This window comes from Anabrus simplex, chromosome 1 (genome assembly GCF_040414725.1).
Source record: "Anabrus simplex isolate iqAnaSimp1 chromosome 1, ASM4041472v1, whole genome shotgun sequence".
NCBI lineage: Eukaryota > Metazoa > Arthropoda > Insecta > Orthoptera > Tettigoniidae > Anabrus > Anabrus simplex.
Genome location: NC_090265.1, coordinates 1,363,522,789 through 1,363,543,184, shown reverse-complemented (window position 1 = coordinate 1,363,543,184; position 20,396 = coordinate 1,363,522,789). Strand labels below are relative to the sequence as shown.

At 40.6% G+C, this 20,396-nt stretch overlaps 1 protein-coding gene across 1 annotated transcript in view; it reads right to left on the bottom strand.

Moving 5' to 3' along the window:
• The window catches only part of LOC136859064 (uncharacterized), a 792,234-nt gene that overhangs the window by 723,824 nt on the left and 48,014 nt on the right, over positions 1-20,396 (bottom strand). The window contains exon 6 of the mRNA XM_068225768.1: positions 664-817. Coding sequence (XP_068081869.1) covers positions 664-817 — 154 coding nt within the window. The remainder of the gene's footprint in view (positions 1-663; positions 818-20,396) is intronic.

The following is a 20,396-nucleotide window of genomic DNA, read 5'->3' as shown; positions in this document are numbered from 1 at the left end:
GGAGGGTTGTGAATTCAAGCTGGCACAACTGGGTAGATTACGGTGAAAATCGTTACTGGCATTCGTTAGTGGTGCAAATCTAGCAATCGTTATGCTTTTCACTTTGTTGAGAGAAGCTTTTTTCAGGTGGAAAGGGATGGGAGAAGGGCAACGAAAATCTAATATTGTTGTAGAAGTTGAAAAGACACAGATGAATCATAAAGGAAATTGATCAGACTAAGTTATTATTGGAGAGCTCGCTGTTGTCAATAACAGAGTTGAAATCTGATTAATTCTGACTTCAATGCAGGTCATTGTTATCAACGTAATCGTATTATTAGTTTTCCTACTCTCTCCCAATTCCTTGGAGTAGGCACTTTGTATAGATATAGGACAGTTTTACGGCCGGATGCCCTTGCTGACACCAAACCTGTTAAAAAGAAGTATTCATTATTGTGTGTTTATGTGGTGGTTGGTACTGTGATACGTTGAGTGTAAATGAAGGTGTGTATTAAGACGAACACAGACACCCAGTCCCGGAGCCAGGGTAGTTAACCATACGCAATTAAAATCCACAATCTGGCAAGAAATCGAGCCCGGGACCCTCTGATCAGAAGGCGAGTACGCTGACCATTAGCCAAGTAGCCGCACACTGCTAGTTAAGTATCAAGAAATCAACTTTACCTTTGGTGTAAGATATAGTGTCAAAAGTCCCGCTGATCTCCAAAGGCGTCTGGACATCCCTTGTCATGGGGACGGATCTGCTATCAGAATCAGATTCCATGAGAGAAAATTTATTTGATGAGAATTGACGACCGAGAAGCCACTCCGGAAACAGCTGGAAAGATAAATAAAATTGTTTCTTAAAATAATTTTATATTTGAACGGAGGAACCCTCTTAACTCTAAATATAGTTCTATATTTTACTGGAAACTAAAATTGAACAATGTATTAAACAAAAAATTCACAGTTTCTATATTGGACTCACATTAATTATATAAAGCTTCTGGAAAACATTTATGATCAAGCAACAATGGTAGTCAGAGTGGACGAAGACCTCATCACCAATAAAATCTCAGTTGGCAAAGGAGTTCGACAAGGTGACACAGTTTCTCCAAAGCTGTTTACCCTTGCCTTGGAAGATGTATTCAAAACCCTTCATTCGGATAATAAAGGAATAAAAATCAACGGGGTATATTTGAACCACCTGCGTTTTGCCGATGACATTGTGCTCATAAGTGAAAATATAGATGAGCTAGAAAGCATGATCCAAGAATTAAAAACTGCTTCTGCTAAGATTGGTTTGGAAATGAACATTAATAAAACAAAAATACTAAGCCCAGAGAGTCGACCACTTAAAATGGGAAACCAATATATAGAAGCTGTCGATGAGTACATCTATCTTGGACACAAGATAAAACTTGGAAAAGACAACCAACGTGCAGAAATTCCTCGCAGAATAGGTATGAGTTGGACTGTATTCCGAAAACTAAGATTCATCCTCACCAATAAGGATGTTCCAATTAACCTGAAGACCAAGGTTTATAATACGTGCGTGCTGCCAGTTACAACTTACGGTCTGGAAACGATGACTCTGACGAAGGAAAGCGCTCGCAAGCTTCAGCGAACATAACGAGCTATGGAGCGACAGATGCTAGGGATCAGCCTTCGGGATAAGATCCGTTCAGAGGACATCAGGAGAAGAACTAATGTAACAGACATCCTAGAGAGAGTAGCAAGACTAAAATGGCAATGGATAGGACACGTAGCTCGACAAGACTACAACAGGTGGACCTCTAGGATTGTTCACTGGAGACCATGGAGACACAAGAGAGGCATTGGAAGACCCCAGAAGAGATGGCTCGACGACGTAAAGCTGTTGGCTGGAACACGCTGGTTCCAAGTGGCTCAAGACCGAAGACGATGGAAACATATGGAAGAGGCCTATATCCAGCAGTGGATTGAAATAGGCTAGAAAAGAAGAAGAAGAAGAAGAAGAAGACTACTAGCTGATGCACCCGTGCTTTGCTATGGGATTCTCAGAAAGACTGACTTTGTGGTTTTTCTAACTTAAGTCAACATAGGTCATTACAAAAACGGCAGTAGGAATGTAGCGATTAAAAGCAATGTTATACATGAAATACTCGATCAAATGAAAAACTACACATTTTCTCACTTCTAACGAACAGTACTACGGTGCCGATCTAAGAGTCCGAAGTTTCAGTGCTGGAATGACCAGGCCGCAGACAGCCGTAAACACTCCTCTGTCATTCCCGTTAAATATGTACACATCTCTTACCAATCAGTGCCTCAGAGTAGGGATTTAATAGCTCGAATGCTATGATGAACCAGTGTGTTACGTACCAGTAGTATCGGAAAATTTATGAAACAGAGGAATGGCATGCTAAAGAAGAAAGTTACCTAACTCCCCAACTACATCCCGCCAATATTTAGGCACACTGTTGCACTTGTACGACTGGGCGATTTGGCCGTGTGGCTAGGGGCGCGCAGCTGTGAGCTGCATCCGGGAGGTAGTGGATTCGAACCCCACTGTCGGCAGCCCTGAATATGGTATTTCGTGGTTTCCCATTTTCACACCAAGCAAATGCTGGGGCTGTACCTTAATTAAGGCCAAGGCCGCTTCCTTCACACTTCTATCCCATCGTCGCCATAAGACTTGTCTGTGTCGGTGCGACGTAAAGCATATTTTTTAAAATACTCGGTACGCAGCAGTAATCCAATCAATCGGAGATGAGTGGCAACAGAGGACACAAAGCACACCACAACAATGGTCAACGTAATGCCATTGTTGATCCATTTTATGATCTTTCTATATTGTAGTCCTTCACATTTAGTTTTCAGGGTATGTATAGGTATTTTAAGGCAGAAACAGGTTCCAAGAAGGACATTCCAGGAATAATTAATGAACAAGGGGAGTGTGTATGTGAGGATCTTCAAAAGGCAGAAGTATTCAGTCAGCAGTATGTAAAGATTGTTGGTTACAAGGATAATGTCGAGATAGAGGAAGTGACTAAGGCCAAAGAAGTAATAAAATTTACATATGATGACAATGACATTTACAATAAGATACAAAAGTTGAAAACTAGAAAAGCGGCTGGAATTGATCAGATTTCTGGGGATATACTAAAGACAATGGGTTGGAATGTAGTACCATATCTGAAGTACTTATTTGATTATTGTTTGGTCGAAGGAGCTATACCAGATGAATGGAGAGTTGCTATAGTACCCCCTGTGTATAAAGGAAAGGGTGATAGACATAAAGCTGAAAATTACAGGCCAGTAAGTTTGACATGCATTGTATGTAAGCTTTGGGAAGGCATTCTTTCTGATTATATTAGACATGTTTGTGAAATTAATAACTGGTTCGATAGAAGGCAATTCGGTTTTAGGAAAGGTTATTCCACTGAAGCTCAACTTGTAGGATTCCAGCAAGATATAGCAGATATCTTGGATTCTGGAGGTCAAATGGACTGTATCGCGATTGACATGTCTAAAGCATTTGATAGGGTGGATCATGGGAGACTACTGGCAAAAATGAGTGCAATTGGAATAGACAAAAGAGTGACTGAATGGGTTGCTATATTTCTAGAAAATAGGTCTCAGAGAGTTAGAGTAGGTGAAGCTTTGTCTGACCCTGTAATAGTTGAGAGGGGAGTTCCTCAGGGCAGTGTTATCGGACCTTTATGTTTTCTTATATATATAAATGATATGAGTAAAGGAGTGGAATCGGAGGTAAGGCTTTTTGCGGATGATGTTATTCTCTATAGAGTGATAAATAAGTTACAAGATTGTGAGCAACTGCAACGTGACCTCGAAAATGTTGTGAGATGGACAGCAGGCAATGGTATGTTGATAAACGGGGCTAAAAGTCAGGTTGTGAGTTTCACAAATAGGAAAAGTCCTCTCAGTTTTAATTACTGTGTTGATGGGGTGAAAGTTCCTTTTGGGGATCATTGTAAGTATCTAGGTGTTAATATAAGGAAAGATCTTCACTGGGGTAATCACATAAATGGGATTGTAAATAAAGGGTACCGATCTCTACACATGGTTATGAGGGTGTTTAGGGGTTGTAGTAAGGATGTAAAGGAGAGTGCATATAAGTCTCTGGTAAGACCCCAACTAGAGTATGGTTCCAGTGTATGGGACCCTCACCAGGATTACCTGATTCAAGAACTGGAAAAAATCCAAAGAAAAGCAGCTCGATTTGTTCTGGGTGATTTCCGACAAAAGAGTAGCGTTACAAAAATGTTGAAATGTTTGGGTTGGGAAGAATTGAGAGAAAGAAGAAGAGCTGCTAGACTAAGTGGTATGTTCCGGGCTGTCAGCGGAGAGATGGCGTGGAATGACATTAGTAGACGAATAGGTTTGAATGGCGTTTATAAAAGTAGGAAAGATCACGATATGAAGATAAAGTTGGAATTCAAGAGGACAAACTGGGGCAAATATTCATTTATAGGAAGGGGAGTTAGGGATTGGAATAACTTACCAAGGGAGATGTTCAATAAATTTCCAATTTCTTTGAAATCATTTAGGAAAAGGCTAAGAAAGCAACAGATAGGGAATCTGCCACCTGGGCGACTGCCCTAAATGCAGATCAGTATTGATTGATTGATTCTTTCGACTCTGTGATATTAGGGCATCTTATAACATTATTTATAGCGTAGACTGTAGTTCCTTATTCTCCGAATTTACGTATCGATTTTCGATCAATTCTGTTTACCCATTTTCTCGTGACTCGGCGCTGATAAGGACTTAGTAACGAAAATCCAAATTCATGAATATCTCTGATCATAGCCGATATGGTAACAATGGATAAGACATAAATAATCGGAAATATAATACTACATAACCTATGTAGCATTTATCGATACGACCACTAATAGCATAATTATTTGGGAATTAAATTTTAGGCCTACACCTAAACTACCATTTCATTCATCGTGAATAAAGTTACTTATGGCCTAGATTATAGCTACTTATTCCCCGACTTTGCATACAGATTTTCATTAAGATAAGACCACTAATAACATAGGTATTTGAGAATTCCATTGTATGCCTCCCCCTAAAGGATCATTTTTCTCAGCGTGAATACAATTATTTATGGCCTAGATTGTAGCGACTTATTACCCGACTTTGTATACCGATTTACATTAAATCTCTTCAGCCGTTTTCTCGTGATGCGTGTACATACATACAGACAGACAGACAGACAGACAGACAGACAGACAGACAGACAGACAGACAGACAGACAGACAGACAGACAGAAATTACGGAAAAGTTAAAAGTGCATTTTCTTGTTACTGTGTGCAAGACTGATACAGAAATTCCATATTTTTTAAATTCTGAGCAATGTACAGTCAAAACTCATTTATATAATTATATTGACTTACAAATTTTCCCTTTGAAAACACTGAAAAGAAACGGACTCAAAATTGCAAAGTTGCACCAACATTGGTATGTTGGCAGTGACAACTGGATAGGAAGGTGCTTAGAATGGCGAATTGCGGTCATGCCCTCACTAAGGTATAGCCTCTACACTTGCCTAGTGTGAAAAAGGGAAACCATGAATCATCTTCAGGCTGCGAGCTAGAGGCTACCTCCCTATTGCGACCATATATCTACGAGACTCGTATTGCGTAACTAACTTGCTCGGTATTTGCTTATTTGTAGAAATATACTACATACTAGCGAATGTACCCGTGCTTCGCTACGGTATTCTACATTGTATTCGAATATCGAAGTAAATAGTGTACATGCTGTAAATAAGATTGTTTTAAAATTGCATGTCTCTTAGCGTTATCCGAGAAAGAGCATTGGGAGGTCCCCGTACGTTGTTTCCAATGTAAAGTGTTTGTTACGGATTTGTGATATAACGGCAGGCTCACTTGTCTACAGCCATTCACAATCGAGTTGGGAAGTTTACATTATAATTGCAGGCCCCATTGCCTACTACGCGGACAGGATCGATTTGGGGAGTTTTCGTTAAAATGGCAGCCCCCTTTCCTACTTCCAGACAGATTACAGTTGAGGAGTTTATATTATAATGGCAGGCAATTACCCTACTATCACTCGAAATTGAGTTGTGCAGTTATCATTATAATGCCAGGCCCATTTTCCTACTGCCAGCCAGCTTACTGCCAGTCACACCAAGTTGGTGAGTTTCCATCAAAATAGCAGGCCACTATGCCTAATGCCAGTCACATTTTAGATGAGGACATTTCTTTATAATGGCGGGCACCCTTGCCTACTGCCAAACACAATCGGGTAGGGAAGTTTTGAACAAAACTGCATGCTCACTTGCCTTCTGCAAGTCAAATCGAGAAGGGAACTATTCATTACAATTGTAGGCCTTCCTTACTAATGACAGTTACACAGGAGTTGGAGAAGGAACCCTTTCCTACTGCCAGTCAAAGTCGGTGTGGGGAGTACTGATTACAATATCAGACCCACCCTTTCTCGATCGCTAAAAATCGACATCAGTGAATATATATAGATCGACATACGAAAGTATAGGCGTGTTTACAATATTGAAGACCTTCATTTACAGATTAACTGCTACTAAACGTACGTCATATCGACAAAGGATTATACCATAAGACACGCCGGATTTAGTGGCCTAAATGGCTGGTCCTATGATATGTCATCTATTCTTGGGTCAGATTGAGTTAGAAACGTGGAACAGGGTAAAGGTTTTGTAAGATTATCTCACATTACATTACTTTTCGGATAATTATATGACAGCAGCCTACATAGCATTTGGCTCACATATGGCTACTGGGTGGGCCAATTTTCGTGAAGAGTTTAATGATTCTGTATTTCATATAAGTAATTGAAAGTATGAATTATGCATGTGAAAAATCCAAATTGACTTAACATCGATTAATAGAGAAAAATCAAACGTAAAAGTGATACAGATACGGCAAAAAGTCATAAGACCAAGGTTGTAGATCATTCCAAATTGAACGGAGATTGTGCAATCCGTTATGTGATAGTAATTTCCGAAGGTCTGCACCATCATTAAAATTGCCTGCATATTTCGATATTCTTCGTGGATAAAAAGTGAAAAATTTAATGATCTAGGATGTTTTCCGTTCGTTGCAGGCTAAAAACGTATAATTTTGTCAAATTTCAATTATCTTCTTTTTCTTCTGGCAGATTAGGCCGCAATCTGGATTTTTGGCGAGGCGGGTAAAAATTAGGACTTTCAGGAAACTAAACCAAAAATTATGGAGATGGTATTTATTACCCCTTAAACGGAAAGCTGTACGAAAATTTCGCCAAAATTGTCAGTGTAGAGGCACACAGTCGTTACGATTTGATTTATATAGTTCAGGAATCTGCTCCATGTAAAACACCTTTTGGGCTATGTCCGCTGGACTTAACCTGCAAAAGTGACCATTCATGATATCTCCCTTATTAATCCTCCGGACGAAAAAATGCACATGAAAAAAAAGGTTTAGAGGTGGAATTCCATCACGTTTGGTCGATTTCCAGTCAGGTTGGTCTTGTTCTGTATATATTGTGGAAGAGTAAAATCAGCATTTCGGTTCCCTATAAACCGCCAGTCCATTCCGGAACATGAAATGTTATTTACGTTTAAAACCTACCTTTGGACAGGTGGATGCTAAATATAAATTTTTGTTCGAATGCCTTCAGTAGTTTTCAAGTTGTAAGGAATACGCTTTACACGCACCCGCTTGTGAGTTAAGTCCGATGGGACTCGTAGAGAAAAACGGTCCGTTAATGATATCTCCCTTATTAATCCTCGTATCGAAATGATGCACATGAGAAAAAAGGTTTAGAAATTAATTTCTACCAAGGTAGGTAGATTTCCATTAAGTTTGGTTGTGTATATTTTGTGGAAGTGCAAAATCACTATTTCGGTTTCGTATAAACCCCCAGTCAGTTTAGGGATTTAGAAACAATATTTGCCCTAAAACCTATCAAGGACAGGTGTATTCTAAATATGAGTCTTGGTGGAAATACATCCAGTAGTTTGTAGCACTCGCGTACATACGGCGTAATTAAGGAAGAAAATAATACAGTTAAGAAAGTTGAAAGTAATAGAAAATGGATTATAACTGAGAACAGCCGGATAACGACAAATATGTAAATGCCAAGTGAATGTATTGGAAAATCAAAAGCCTCTCAATAAATTAAGCTGGTGTGAGTTATGGATATAATAAAGCGGTAACAGAGGAGAAATTTAGGCGCAGTGATTCTTAGGTAAACAGATAAGGAGATGACTAATGGTGTTATTACTTAATCTATTCGAGGGCGGTTGTAAACTCCAACGATATTCCGCCAATATCCCGCAGATAGGCCGATTGACGCCTCTCTTGCCTTCTACTCAAGGAACAACCATGAATTTAAAAGCATGATGAGGAAAATGGCAATACGTTATTTCCCTGCTGGCATGCAGTCAGAGACCTTGCCATGGTAACCTGTAGGTTCGTTGTCGGTCTGTCGGTCACTCAATGCAGAGCATGATACCAGCGGAAAATTGTAAATTTCTCCGTCATGTGGAGAGTAAGTTAAATTATGAACAAAACAAAAGTTGTTTATAATGAAGAGACGTTTCACAACCATTCTGGTTTTCCTATAAACCCCCGTCTATTCAAAGATTTTAAAATAATATGCATATCAAAACCTTTCCTGGGATGAGTATACTCTAAATATGAAGTTTGGTTGAGATCTATCCAGCCGTTTCGAAGTGATGGTGGAAAAACCATTCAGGTTTTCCTATAAACCCCCCGTCTATTCGAAGATTTTAAAATGATATGCATATTGAAACCTTCCCCGGGATGAGTGTACTCTAAATATGAATTTTGGTTGTGATCTATCCAGCCGTTTCGACGTGATGGTGGAAAAACCATTCTGGTTTTCCTATAAACCCCCGTGTATTCAAAGATTTTAAAATGATATGCATATCGAAACCTTCCCCGGGATGAGTATACTCTAAATATGAAGTTTGGTTGAGATCTATCCAGCCGTTTCGTCGTGATGGTGGAAAAACCATTCTGGTTTTCCTATAAACCCTCCATGTATTCAAAGATTTTAAAACGATATGCATATCGAAACCTTCCCCGGGATGAGTATACTCTAAATATGAAGTTTGGTTGAGATCTATCCGGCCGTTTCGACGTGATGGTGGAACAGACAAACAGACAGACAAACAGACAAACAGACACGAAACGTAAAATCCACCGATTCGGTCTTGAGTTGACCTAAAACGGATAAATATCTGAAAAATTGGCAAAAGAAAAGAAATTACAGACAGCGGACCCCCTACAATTTTATTTATATAGATACCGGATGGTCCACCAGCCTTTTATAATTCATGAAGATACGCAACCCACCTAACTCTGATAGTCCTTAAGGTCGATATTGCTCTGCTTGCTATCAGTACGGTATGCGTGTATGCCAGAAACGTAAAACGAGACGTAGTTGCACAGGAAGCAGGACTATATGCTATCTTCGTTCCAAGATAAATGATCTTTCCACAAACATGTTGTTTATCGCGTACCTTTATAACAGATATAACTAGTAACTCATGAAACGTGTATATGTCTTTTCACGAGAGTTTAATCCTGATGTAAACATTGTATGTCCACGCCTCCGCCAAAGAAAGAGTTGTGATTGGCTGAACGTGTCCTACTAACCTACACCCCGTCAACGTCTTGTGTTCGGACGTACAGGGCTGCGCATCGCATACAATAACAGTCGAAGATCTGAACTTCTGAATAAACCTGGATTCTGTTCACTGAGTGCACAGCCTATGGTCGCTTCTGAGCGGTTTTCCTCTTTTGTGCTTTACTACACACGAAGGTCCTACCTCTGGCTCCATTTCTCTCACTATGAATACGGACTCACTGTCAACTGAAAGAAGCAACACCTTATCTTTACACTGTACAGCTTGGGACTTTCCCCCAATACGGGGAGACTTTCTGTATTACACCCCACCTTGCACCTTCATTTCTCGTTATTTAATCACTATTTATTTAAAAAAAACATATATATATATATATATACGGCATATATGACGACCATATTTTAATTACGTACTCTTCCAAACTCTCTTAATGTAAGAAACTAAAATAAAATTAATGCGATGTACTACTTTTCTTCGAGCTCGCATAGAGTCGAGTGAGTGCGGCGGTTGCTTCTCCAATCAACTACGTCCATGTCCACGTGCAAAGGCAAGGTGCTCCGCCTATTTGTTTACATCAGGATTAAACTCTCGTGAAAAGCGGTATAGTTACATGTATCGAACTAGTTAAAAGGTTGCGCTAAGTTATCTGTTGTGGCATGAAGCAAAATGAGTGCTGTAAAACACGAATCAGGTACACGAAATGGATACTAGCTTACGAGGCGGATGGCCGTATAATCCAAGTGCGTCTTCTAACAGCTAAGTGCAGTGGGGAAAGTGTGGCTGAAGTGAAAAGGTGCCTGTCATCCGTCAGGTGTGGCAGTGGATGAACGGTTCGAATCCGAATAATTATTTTCGTAAGTGTTCACAGCTTCACAGTACAAAGAAAGTCAGCAGGTATCGTTAGTCATAATGTTGACTCAATGTTTCAGCTGCGAATGAACTTTTAAAGCGACCACATATGCGAATAACGCTTACTGTTCGTTACCAAAGGAACTATGCACAGATACCGAATAGTCTGCAAGCTGCTATTAATGTGCCGAACTCAGTTGGGAAGAGCACACACACACGATAACTGAGAAGCAAGAATGAAATGGAAAAAAATTCAGGCTCGAATTCTGACCCGGTACTCTTTACTGTTTTCCATGTCAACGCCGATTGCATTGGTTGTGGTAGGGTAGCATACCTACTTGTTTCCAAAGAATGATTTGTTTTGTCCTTGGCCATTTCTCTTCATTTCTTAGTCCATTTACCGTCCAGGGTTGTCTTCTTCCCTCGGACTCAGCGAGGGATTCCATCCCTATCGCCTCAAGGGCAGCGAGACTTTGAGTAGGGGATACAACTCGAGAGGAGGACCAGTATCTCGCCAAAGGTGGCCTCACGTGCTATGCTGAAAATTCGCCTTATCGGGGGATGGGGAAGATTGGCAGGTATAGACAAGGAAGAGGGAAGGAAGCGGCCTTAAGTTAGGTACCGTCCCAGCATTTTCCCGGAGGAGAAGTGGGGAAACCACGAAAAATCACTTCGAGGATGACATAGGTGGGAATCGAACCCCATCTACTCAGTTGACCTTACGAGGCTAAGTGGACCCCGTTACAGTCCTCGGACCACTTTTCAAATTTTTTGGCAGATCCGGAAATCGAACCCAGGCCTCCGGGGTAGGCAATTAATCACACTAACTAATACCCACAGAGGTGGACAGGGCCGTTTATATCGCACTTTATTTAGCTGGGTTGGACCAGGAAGTACCTGTTCACAGTGTTCATGTATACTTCCTTTTGTGACCTAAGTGTTATTTGCATCTGTGATCGCCAATTTATGCTGCCTGTGTGTCAACTACAACGTTCCGTTTTATTCTGTCAGATGGCAGATTAAACCGGATCTCTGTTGGGCGCTCTATGGCTGAGTTTTTAATTTATTTTGTCGAGTAAGCACCACATATTTCACTTACCTATATCGTACGGCATAGAGAGTTGAATTAACTTTTCCACAATTCAAAAATATAGCTATAGAATATCTACCGGGATCGAACCTGTGATCTTGGGATGCAGATGTCGACACTTTACCACTAATCTACAGAGGTAGCTAATGGATACTGTAGGTAAAAATGTAAAATCGTGTTCTTGTTTCGAGGTGGTGAAGCTATTTTCAGATACACACCAATTGGAGCCTACCCTTTTAACCACAAAATCAGCCTCCTTATCAACCTTAAATTTCCGAGAATGGCAGCTTACAGCGCTAACCGTTGCATTCCGCAGGTGGATTATAGACTGGAGCAGTGGATGTCCATGAATAGTTGTGATCGGTAGAGGGTTCCTGCTGCTTGTCTCAGCTTACACGGCATAAAGCCAAAAGTATAACATGCCTACAGATTACTCTGTTTTCAGTTAGAACTCGTCTGAAGTACTTCTCATAATTTGTGTGCTACGTGCTAATTCACTGGAGCGTGCCGAAGTCAGTCCCCTCATAACCTCGTCCAATCATGTCCTGATATCCACGTTTATTTTGTACTTCAGGTTCGCCGAGTTTGATACCGATTCAAGCAGTCAACTTTTGAAGAGTCGTAACTAATCTTGGCACTCGATGTCATTGTTCTTGACACGTCGAAGTTCTCTGGTGGCGCAATCTATGCCAAGCGACAAAATTAAATTAACTCAGCCATAGGAACCACCAAATAGCATCCGGCTTTCGTTGCTACACAAAAGCATGATAGGAATATAAAATTGTTAGAAGGCTACCTCGGTGGCACCACTTTAGATCTATATCTCAATAGTTGAGGCCATACAATTACTACTTTTACTTTTAATATTATCCATGTATCATCATTACAGACCGTTATGCCCTTCAGCGTTCAGTCTGCAAGCTTCTGTGAACTTACTAAACGTCGCCACAATCCGCTATATGCAACTAGTGCCGTGGCCTCGTTTAATTCTATACCTCTTATCTTGAAGTCGTTAGAAATTGAGTCTAAACATCATCGTTTTGGTCTCCCACTACTTCTCTTACCCTCCATAATAGAGTCCATTATTCTCCTAAGTAACCCATCCTCCTCCATTCGCCTCACATGACCCCACCACCGAAACCGGTTTATGCGTACAGCTTCATCCATCGAGTGTACTCCTAACTTAGCCTTTGTCTCCTCATTCCGTGTACCCTCCTGTCATTGTTCCCACCTGTTTGTACCGGCAATCATTCTCGCTACTTTCATGTCCGTTACTTCTAACTTATGAATAAGATATCCTGAGTCCACCCAGCTTTCGCTCCCGTAAAGCAAAGTTGGTCTCATAGCACACCTATGTAAAGATAGTTTCGTCCGAGAACTGACTTCCTTCTTACAGAACACTGTTGATCGCAACTGCGAGCTCACTGCATTAGCTTTACGACACCTTGATTCAATCTCACTTACTGCATATATTAACACCCTGGGAGATGACACTTCCTAAATAATTGAAATTATCTACCTGTTCCAGCTTTGTATCACCAATATGACATTCAGTTCTGTTGAATTCCATACCTACTGACATCAATTTAGTCTTCGAAGGACTAATTTTCATACCATAATCATTGCACCTATTTTCAAGTTCCAAGATATTAGACTGCAGGCTTTCGGCACAATCTGCCATTAAGACCAAGTCGTCAGCATAGGCCAAACTGCTTACTACATTTCCACCAAACTGAATCCCTCCCTGCCACTTTATACCTTCCAGCAGATGATCCATGTAAACTACGAGCAGCAAAGGTGCTGCTTGGTGACAATTTCATCAACATCATTTTCCTCCTTCCCAGGAGCTCGGTCGTTTGCGACACCACCATGAAGATTTCCTTTTACGTTGAGATGATTTCCAAAATATTCCCTCCACCTGTCCAGTGATTACTTGGGATCTATTACGAGTTCACCAGAATTACCCAAAAGACTGTTCATTTCCTTTTTGCCTCCCTTCCTAAGATTCTTTATTACTGTCCAGAAAGGTTTCCCTGCTACTTGGCCTAGCCTTTCCAAGTTGTTACCAAAATCTTTGCACGACTCCATTTGGATTCAACAACTATTTGTTTCCCCCTGTTTCTTTCATCTATGTACAAATTCCCTGTCTGCATCAGCCCTTGTTTTGAGCCATTTCTGATAAGCCTTCTTTTTACGTTTACAAGCTGCTCTCACTTCATCATTCCACCAAGCTCTTCGCTTTTTCCCATCTTTACACACAGTTATTCCTGGACTTTCCCTTGCTGTTCCTATCTGTTTAATATTATTACAATTATTATTTTCATGACTTTGCCGGCGAGATGTAGTGTTTAACGTGCACTGTATCTTCTGGTATGGGCCAGAATAAAGGCGTCACGTTCACTTACCTGTCTCAGTCTCCCCCTTTTGCTTTGATAATACGAAAGTGGCCGAGTATGAGTGATGCTAGTAAAACCATTCCTTATGCAGCCGGTCCCTGTTATGAATGATGTGAAAATATTGTTCACTAACTGATGTACCCGTGCTTCGCTACGGAATTCTACATTGTATACAGAATTCTAGGTTAGGTAGTGTACACGTTGTGAGCAAGATACCATTAAATTGCATTACTCTTAACGGTACCCTAGAAACGCGACGGGGAAGTCACCAAACGTCTTTTTTTCATATGAAGACTGGGTTAGGGGATTTTCATTGTAATGGTAGGCCCGCTTGCCTACCATCAGTCATAATCAGGTTGGGGAGTTTTCATTATAATGGCAGTCACTCACTCTCCACCTGCCTTTCTACATCCTCAGTTAGACTGTCTTAGTAGTTTTCCCAACTGAAATCAACATATTGAGTAGGACCAGTGCGATTAAAAGCAATACTTTCATATGAAATATTCAATCAAATGAAAAACCACCCATTTTCTCACTTCTAAGGAATAGTACTACGCTGCCGATCTAACAGTCCAAAGTATCAGAGCTGGAATGACCAGGACGCAGACAGCCGTGATCCGTGAACACTTTTCGTTTTTTGGGAGGGGGAGAGGTGGGGAGTTGAATAGCGCAGAGTTCCAGGGTATTTGTCCTTTTACTGATCGGTTTCTCGGGAGTACTCGATGAGTAGGAAAATCTCAGTTCACTACATTTGCGGGTGGAAAAAGCTATCTGACGTGGAGGCAAATTTTTTCCTCCAAGCCAGAGGAGAAATCCCCTCTTCGCTGCTAAATTGGAATAAAATGAATGTAGAATTTAATGAAAGTGAAGAGGAAGAAGTTTTTTAATAAACGGTTCTTTTCAGCCTTGAATTTTGAGTTATTTAGTGAATTGTGGTGCTATAATTTGGAATAGGCCTAACTTGTAATTCTAGACCAGGTCGTGCTGCTACTAAGTGAGCCTCTGCCTTAAATGTGCAACTGTTCATTCCAATCTGCTCGCCATAGTAGGAACCGAATGGCTGGAATACTATGATGAACAAGTGTGTTACGTACCAGCAGTATCAGAAAATGTGTGAACCAGGGGAATTTATTTATTTATTTATTTATTTATTTATTTATTTATTTATTTATTTATTTATTTATTTATTTATTTATTAATGCCTTTTTTCAGTGGCGAAGTTAGGGCTCGAGGCCCTCTCTTCCACTTAACCACATACTAATCAAAACCATTAATAAAATTATGAGATATTTAAAATAGTTAAAACCAAACAAAAAATTAATAGAATTGAGAACAAATTTAAATACATTACTAAGTTAATAATAAAACTAATTTATAGTAAGAACTCTTAATAATGACTAATCCTCAGGCGCGCACACATTCATACTTCAGCCATTCAGTTAGCTGTCCTCAGCAGGTAGTCTCGGCAGGTGACCTTAAACCTTTGTAAAGAGCTAGTTTCTCTGACCTGAGCTGGCAGGGAATTCCATAATCTGGCGCCGGTCACTACAAACGATCTATTCATTTTATTTGTGCGGTGCACTGGAATAGAAAGAGTGGATCTGGAACGTGTATTTAAGTTGTGAAATGATGATAAAAAGGTGAATTTTGAAGAAATATACAGTGGCTGACTTTCCGCTAGTACTCTAAACACCATCGTTAAAATGTGTAGCTGCCGGCGTTTATCAGGCTTCAGCCATGAGAGAGCCTTATAGTATGGAGTAATGTGAACATCGTACCCAATATTGTAAATAAATCGCAGGCAGGAATTCAGTGCTCGTTGAAGTTTAAGTGTTTCTTCTCTTGTCATATCAACTAGAACAACGTCACAATAATCAAGAATAGGGAGAACCAGTGTCTGTATTAGTTTGGCCTTGAGCTCAAATGGAAATACATCCCTTTGGCGTTTAAGAGGGTGAAGCGCTCCAAAAATCTTTTTACGGATGATTTTCGTGTGATCAGACCAATCAAGTGTTTCATTCATAATTACGCCGAGATTTTTAACTGTTTTATTGTAGGGAATAATGTTACCATTCAGTAGGATAGGCGGGATTGCAATATTGTTTGAGCAGTTCAGTAATTTTCGTGTTCCTATTATGATTGCCTGAGATTTTGTGGAGTTTAGTATAAGAGAATTTCGTAGTGCATATATACTGAGTAGTCGGAAGTCATTGTTAATATCTTGTATTGTTTCATCTAAGTCTGAAGTCTTGCAGTGTCGATAAATCTGAAGATCGTCAGCATAGAGGTGGTGTGTGTTATTTCCTGTCACAGATGATATGTCATTGATATAAATACAGAAAAGTAAGGGTCATATAATACTGCCCTGTGGGGCACCACTAAGTTTCATTTTATATTTAGAGACCTTGTCGTTTACTGTTACACGCTGTTGACGGTTACTCAAATAAGAACTAAAAAACTTAAGCGCAGCCAGGTCAAAATTTAGTAGTTCCATTTTCTTTATCATAGTGTGAATGTCTATAGTGTCAAAGGCGCTACTGAAGTCAAGAAGGATAAGTATAGTAAGCAGTCGTTTGTCCATAGCATTTCTAATGTCTTCAGTAACCTTCAAAAGTGCTGTCGCGGTACTGTGCCCCTTCTTAAATCCAGACTGCAAAGGGTCCAAAAGAGCATTTTTTATTTAGGTACTCCAGAACCTGCTCGTATACTAAACGTTCGAAGGCTTTAGAAAGCGCAGGGAGTAGCCTATGGACACCGGACGATAGTCAGAGGGTGATTGTGGGTCTAAACTCTTAGGTACCGGTATAATATTGGCAGTTTTCCAGACAGTTGGGAAAGTTCCGTTTAGTAAACAAACGTTCAGTATGTGCGTCAGTATAGGCAGGACAGCACCCATAATGTTATGTATAAAAGCAATAGGAATATTGTCTACACCTGTGGCCTTTGATTTAATCGAGTACAAAGCCTTTTTAACCTGATTTTCTGTGACACTGTGAAATGTGAATGGTGGATTGGCTGGAGGGGAGGGCGGTGAGACGGTGCAGTTCATTGGGGTAGGTTGAATATTTATTCTACTAAAGTAATCGTTCAGTTCGTCAAGTGGAATGTCAGGAGTTTTCTGCCTCTGTGGATGTTTTCCTATTCCCAGAGCTCTAAGTTGGTCCCATGGATGATTAGAATTTATGTTGTTAGCTAAATTCCGGAAATATTCACATTTTTTATTTCTGATTTATTGCTTTGTGCGATTTCTTAAGATCCGGTAAGGTTCGAAGTCTGCGTCATCAAGGGTTTACTTATAATGTCGAAATAAAAAGTCACGGTGGGCCATCATTCTCTTGGTTTCATCATCTAGCCATGGACAAGAAGGGCGAGAAACCTTTATTCGACGTTTGGGGGCATGTCTGTCATATAAGTTCTTTACCATCGTATTAAACAAGTTAACTTTAGCGTCAGTACCATTTAGACTCCGTATATCGTCCCACGGAAATTGATAAGCATCATATTTCAAGTAATCCACGTTTAAGTCCTTCGTATTTCTGACAGTTATGTACTTGGGTTTGTATTTAGGCACTTTGAGTGAATAGGATAAATATATAAGGTCGTGGGTTGAAATGGATGGTACAGGGATTTGTCCATGGGTTATTACTTTACCTGGGTTGTTCGTTATAATGAGATCATTGAGTGTGTGTGATAAACGGTTTGTTGCATACACGCGGTTCGTGGGTTGTAGTGGGAGAATAGTCATGTTACAAGTTGTAAACAAATCTACTAATCGTTTACTGTCATGAGTCGTATTAAGTAGGTTACAGTTAAAGTCACCCATAATGATTATGTGTTCATAAATAGCCTGGAAGTCTAGTAAAGACGTTTCGAATTCGGTCATATCAGTTACACCAGGCGGTTTGTATATGACAGAAAATATCACTTTTTGTCTGTTGATATTTACTTCAACGAACATGAATTCCGGCCGTGTTCATACACCCTGGGAAGAAGTACAAATCACTCGGCTCTGTAGATCGTTTCTATTTAACTCCCCATCTATTTCACGCCAATATTCAGTCAGGCTGTTATACTCTGTACGCAGCAGTAATCCCATCTATCGGAGTTGAGTGGCAGTACATCACAATAACTAATGGTCAACGTAATAGGCCTTCACATTTAGTTTCCTTCCGACCCTGAAATACCACTCTTATCATAGTCGGTACGGTAAAACTGAATACATTAATGCTCGGAAATTGTATTCACTATAAATTTTGTTATGTAGTACTTTTTGATTGAATCAATAACATAGGTACTCCAAAATTACATTTTAAGCGTCTTCCTCTAAACTACCATTTCATCCCGGGTGAATAATATTGTGTATAGCTTAGACTGTAGTTTCTTATTACCCGACTCCATATACCGATTTTCATTCAATTATGTTTACGTATTTTCTCGTGGCTTGGCGTTGATATGGACTTAGCAACAAAAATACAAATTCATGAATATCTGTGTTATCATAGCTGGTACGGTAAAAATGTATAACCGGGCGAGTTGGCCGTGCGGTTAAGGGCACGGAGCCGTGAGCTCGCATCCGGGAGGTAGGGGGTTCGAATCCCACTATCGGCAGCCCTGAAGATTGTTTTCCGTGGTTTCCCATTTTCACACCAGGCAAATGCTGGGGCTGTACCTTAATTAAGGCTACGGCCGCTTCCTTCCCATTCCTAGGCCTTTCGTGTCCCATCGTCGCCATAAGACCTATCTGTGTCGGTGCTACGTAAAGCAAGTAGCAAAAAAATGTATAAACGTAAATGATCGGATTTTTTTTTTTTTTTTTTTTTTGCTAGTTGCTTTACGTCGCACCGACACAGATAGGTCTTATGGCGACGATGGGGTAGGAAAGGCCTAGGAGTTGGAAGGAAGCGCCCGTTGCCTTAATTAAGGTACAGCCCCAGAATTTGCCAGGTGCGAAAATGGGAAACAACGGAAAACCATCTTCAGGGCTGCCGACAGTGGGATTCGAACCCACTATCTGCCGGATGCAAGCTCACAGCCGTGCGCCTCTAACCGCATGGCCAACTCGCCCGGTAATTTAATTCTATATAACTTTAGTGATCGGTAAGGCTACCAATAATATAAATATATGGGAATTAAATTTTAGGCCTTCCCCTAAACTACCATATCACTCAGCGTGAATAAATTTTTTTATAGCCTAGATTGTAGTGGCTCATCTCCCGACTCCACATACCGATTTTCTTAAAATTATCCTCGGCCGTTTTCTCGTGATGCGCGTACAAACATTTAGACAGACAGACAGACAGACAGACAGACAGACAGACAGACAGACAGACAGACAGACAGACAGACAGACAATACGAAAAAGTAAAAAAGTGCATTTCCTTGTTACTGTGGATATGACGGCTACACAAATGCCTTTCTTTTTAAATTCTGAGCAATGTACAGACAAAACTATTATTATATATATATATATACAAAGGGCACTAGGAAAGTTTTACAATACGCAAAAACGGTTGGCTAGACACCCCTGTTATGGTGAGGGATGAAAAGAGGGGTGAAAACCGGTCTAGAAGACATCAAGACGCGATCTTCAAACCATTTGTTACCAAGCAGTGGGATTGAAAGCAAATTAAAATGTCAGTGTGGTCTAAAGGTGAATATCGAGCAATTATCCGCTACAATTTTGCGCGTGGATTAACTGTTGACCAGTGCCTGGAGGAAATGACTCATGTGCTGGAAAAAGACTGTCCACATCGGACAACAATTTTTCGCTGGTACAAAGAATTCCAGAGGGGAAATTTTGGGGTTGAAGACGATCCTCGTTCTAGGCGACCATCTGAATCAGTGACTGAGGAAAACATTGAAGCTGTGAGGAAAATGTTACAGCAAGAGAGCTGGTTGACATATCGGCCGGTAGAAGAGACCCTCCACATCCCTGCACCAACCATTCATTCAATTCTACACGACCATCTCCATGTTAGAAAGGTTCGTTCCCTTTGGGTGCCCCATTCACTTTCAGAGGAACAAAGGGCACATCGGGTGGAATGATGCCGAGAAATGCTAAAACAGTTTGAAAATGGGACTTCGCGTAACGTCAATAGCATCGTTACAGGTGACAAAACTTGGCTTTATTATTACGATGTCCCAACAAAATCCCACTAAACGAAGCATCCTGACTGGGGTTGTGCTAGAAACACAAAGGACGTTTACTGCGAAGTGGTACAGTGAGACTTGTCTGCCTCAGGTCATTCAGGCTCTCAAGCAGCTCCGTCCAAGGTCACGGCTCAACACTTGGCTCCTGCATCACGACAATGCTCCAGCACGTCGTGCTAATGTACAGTAACAATGGATTTTCTTGCCAGATCAGGGTTGACTGTGCTTGATCACCCTCTGTACAGTCCTGATCTTCGC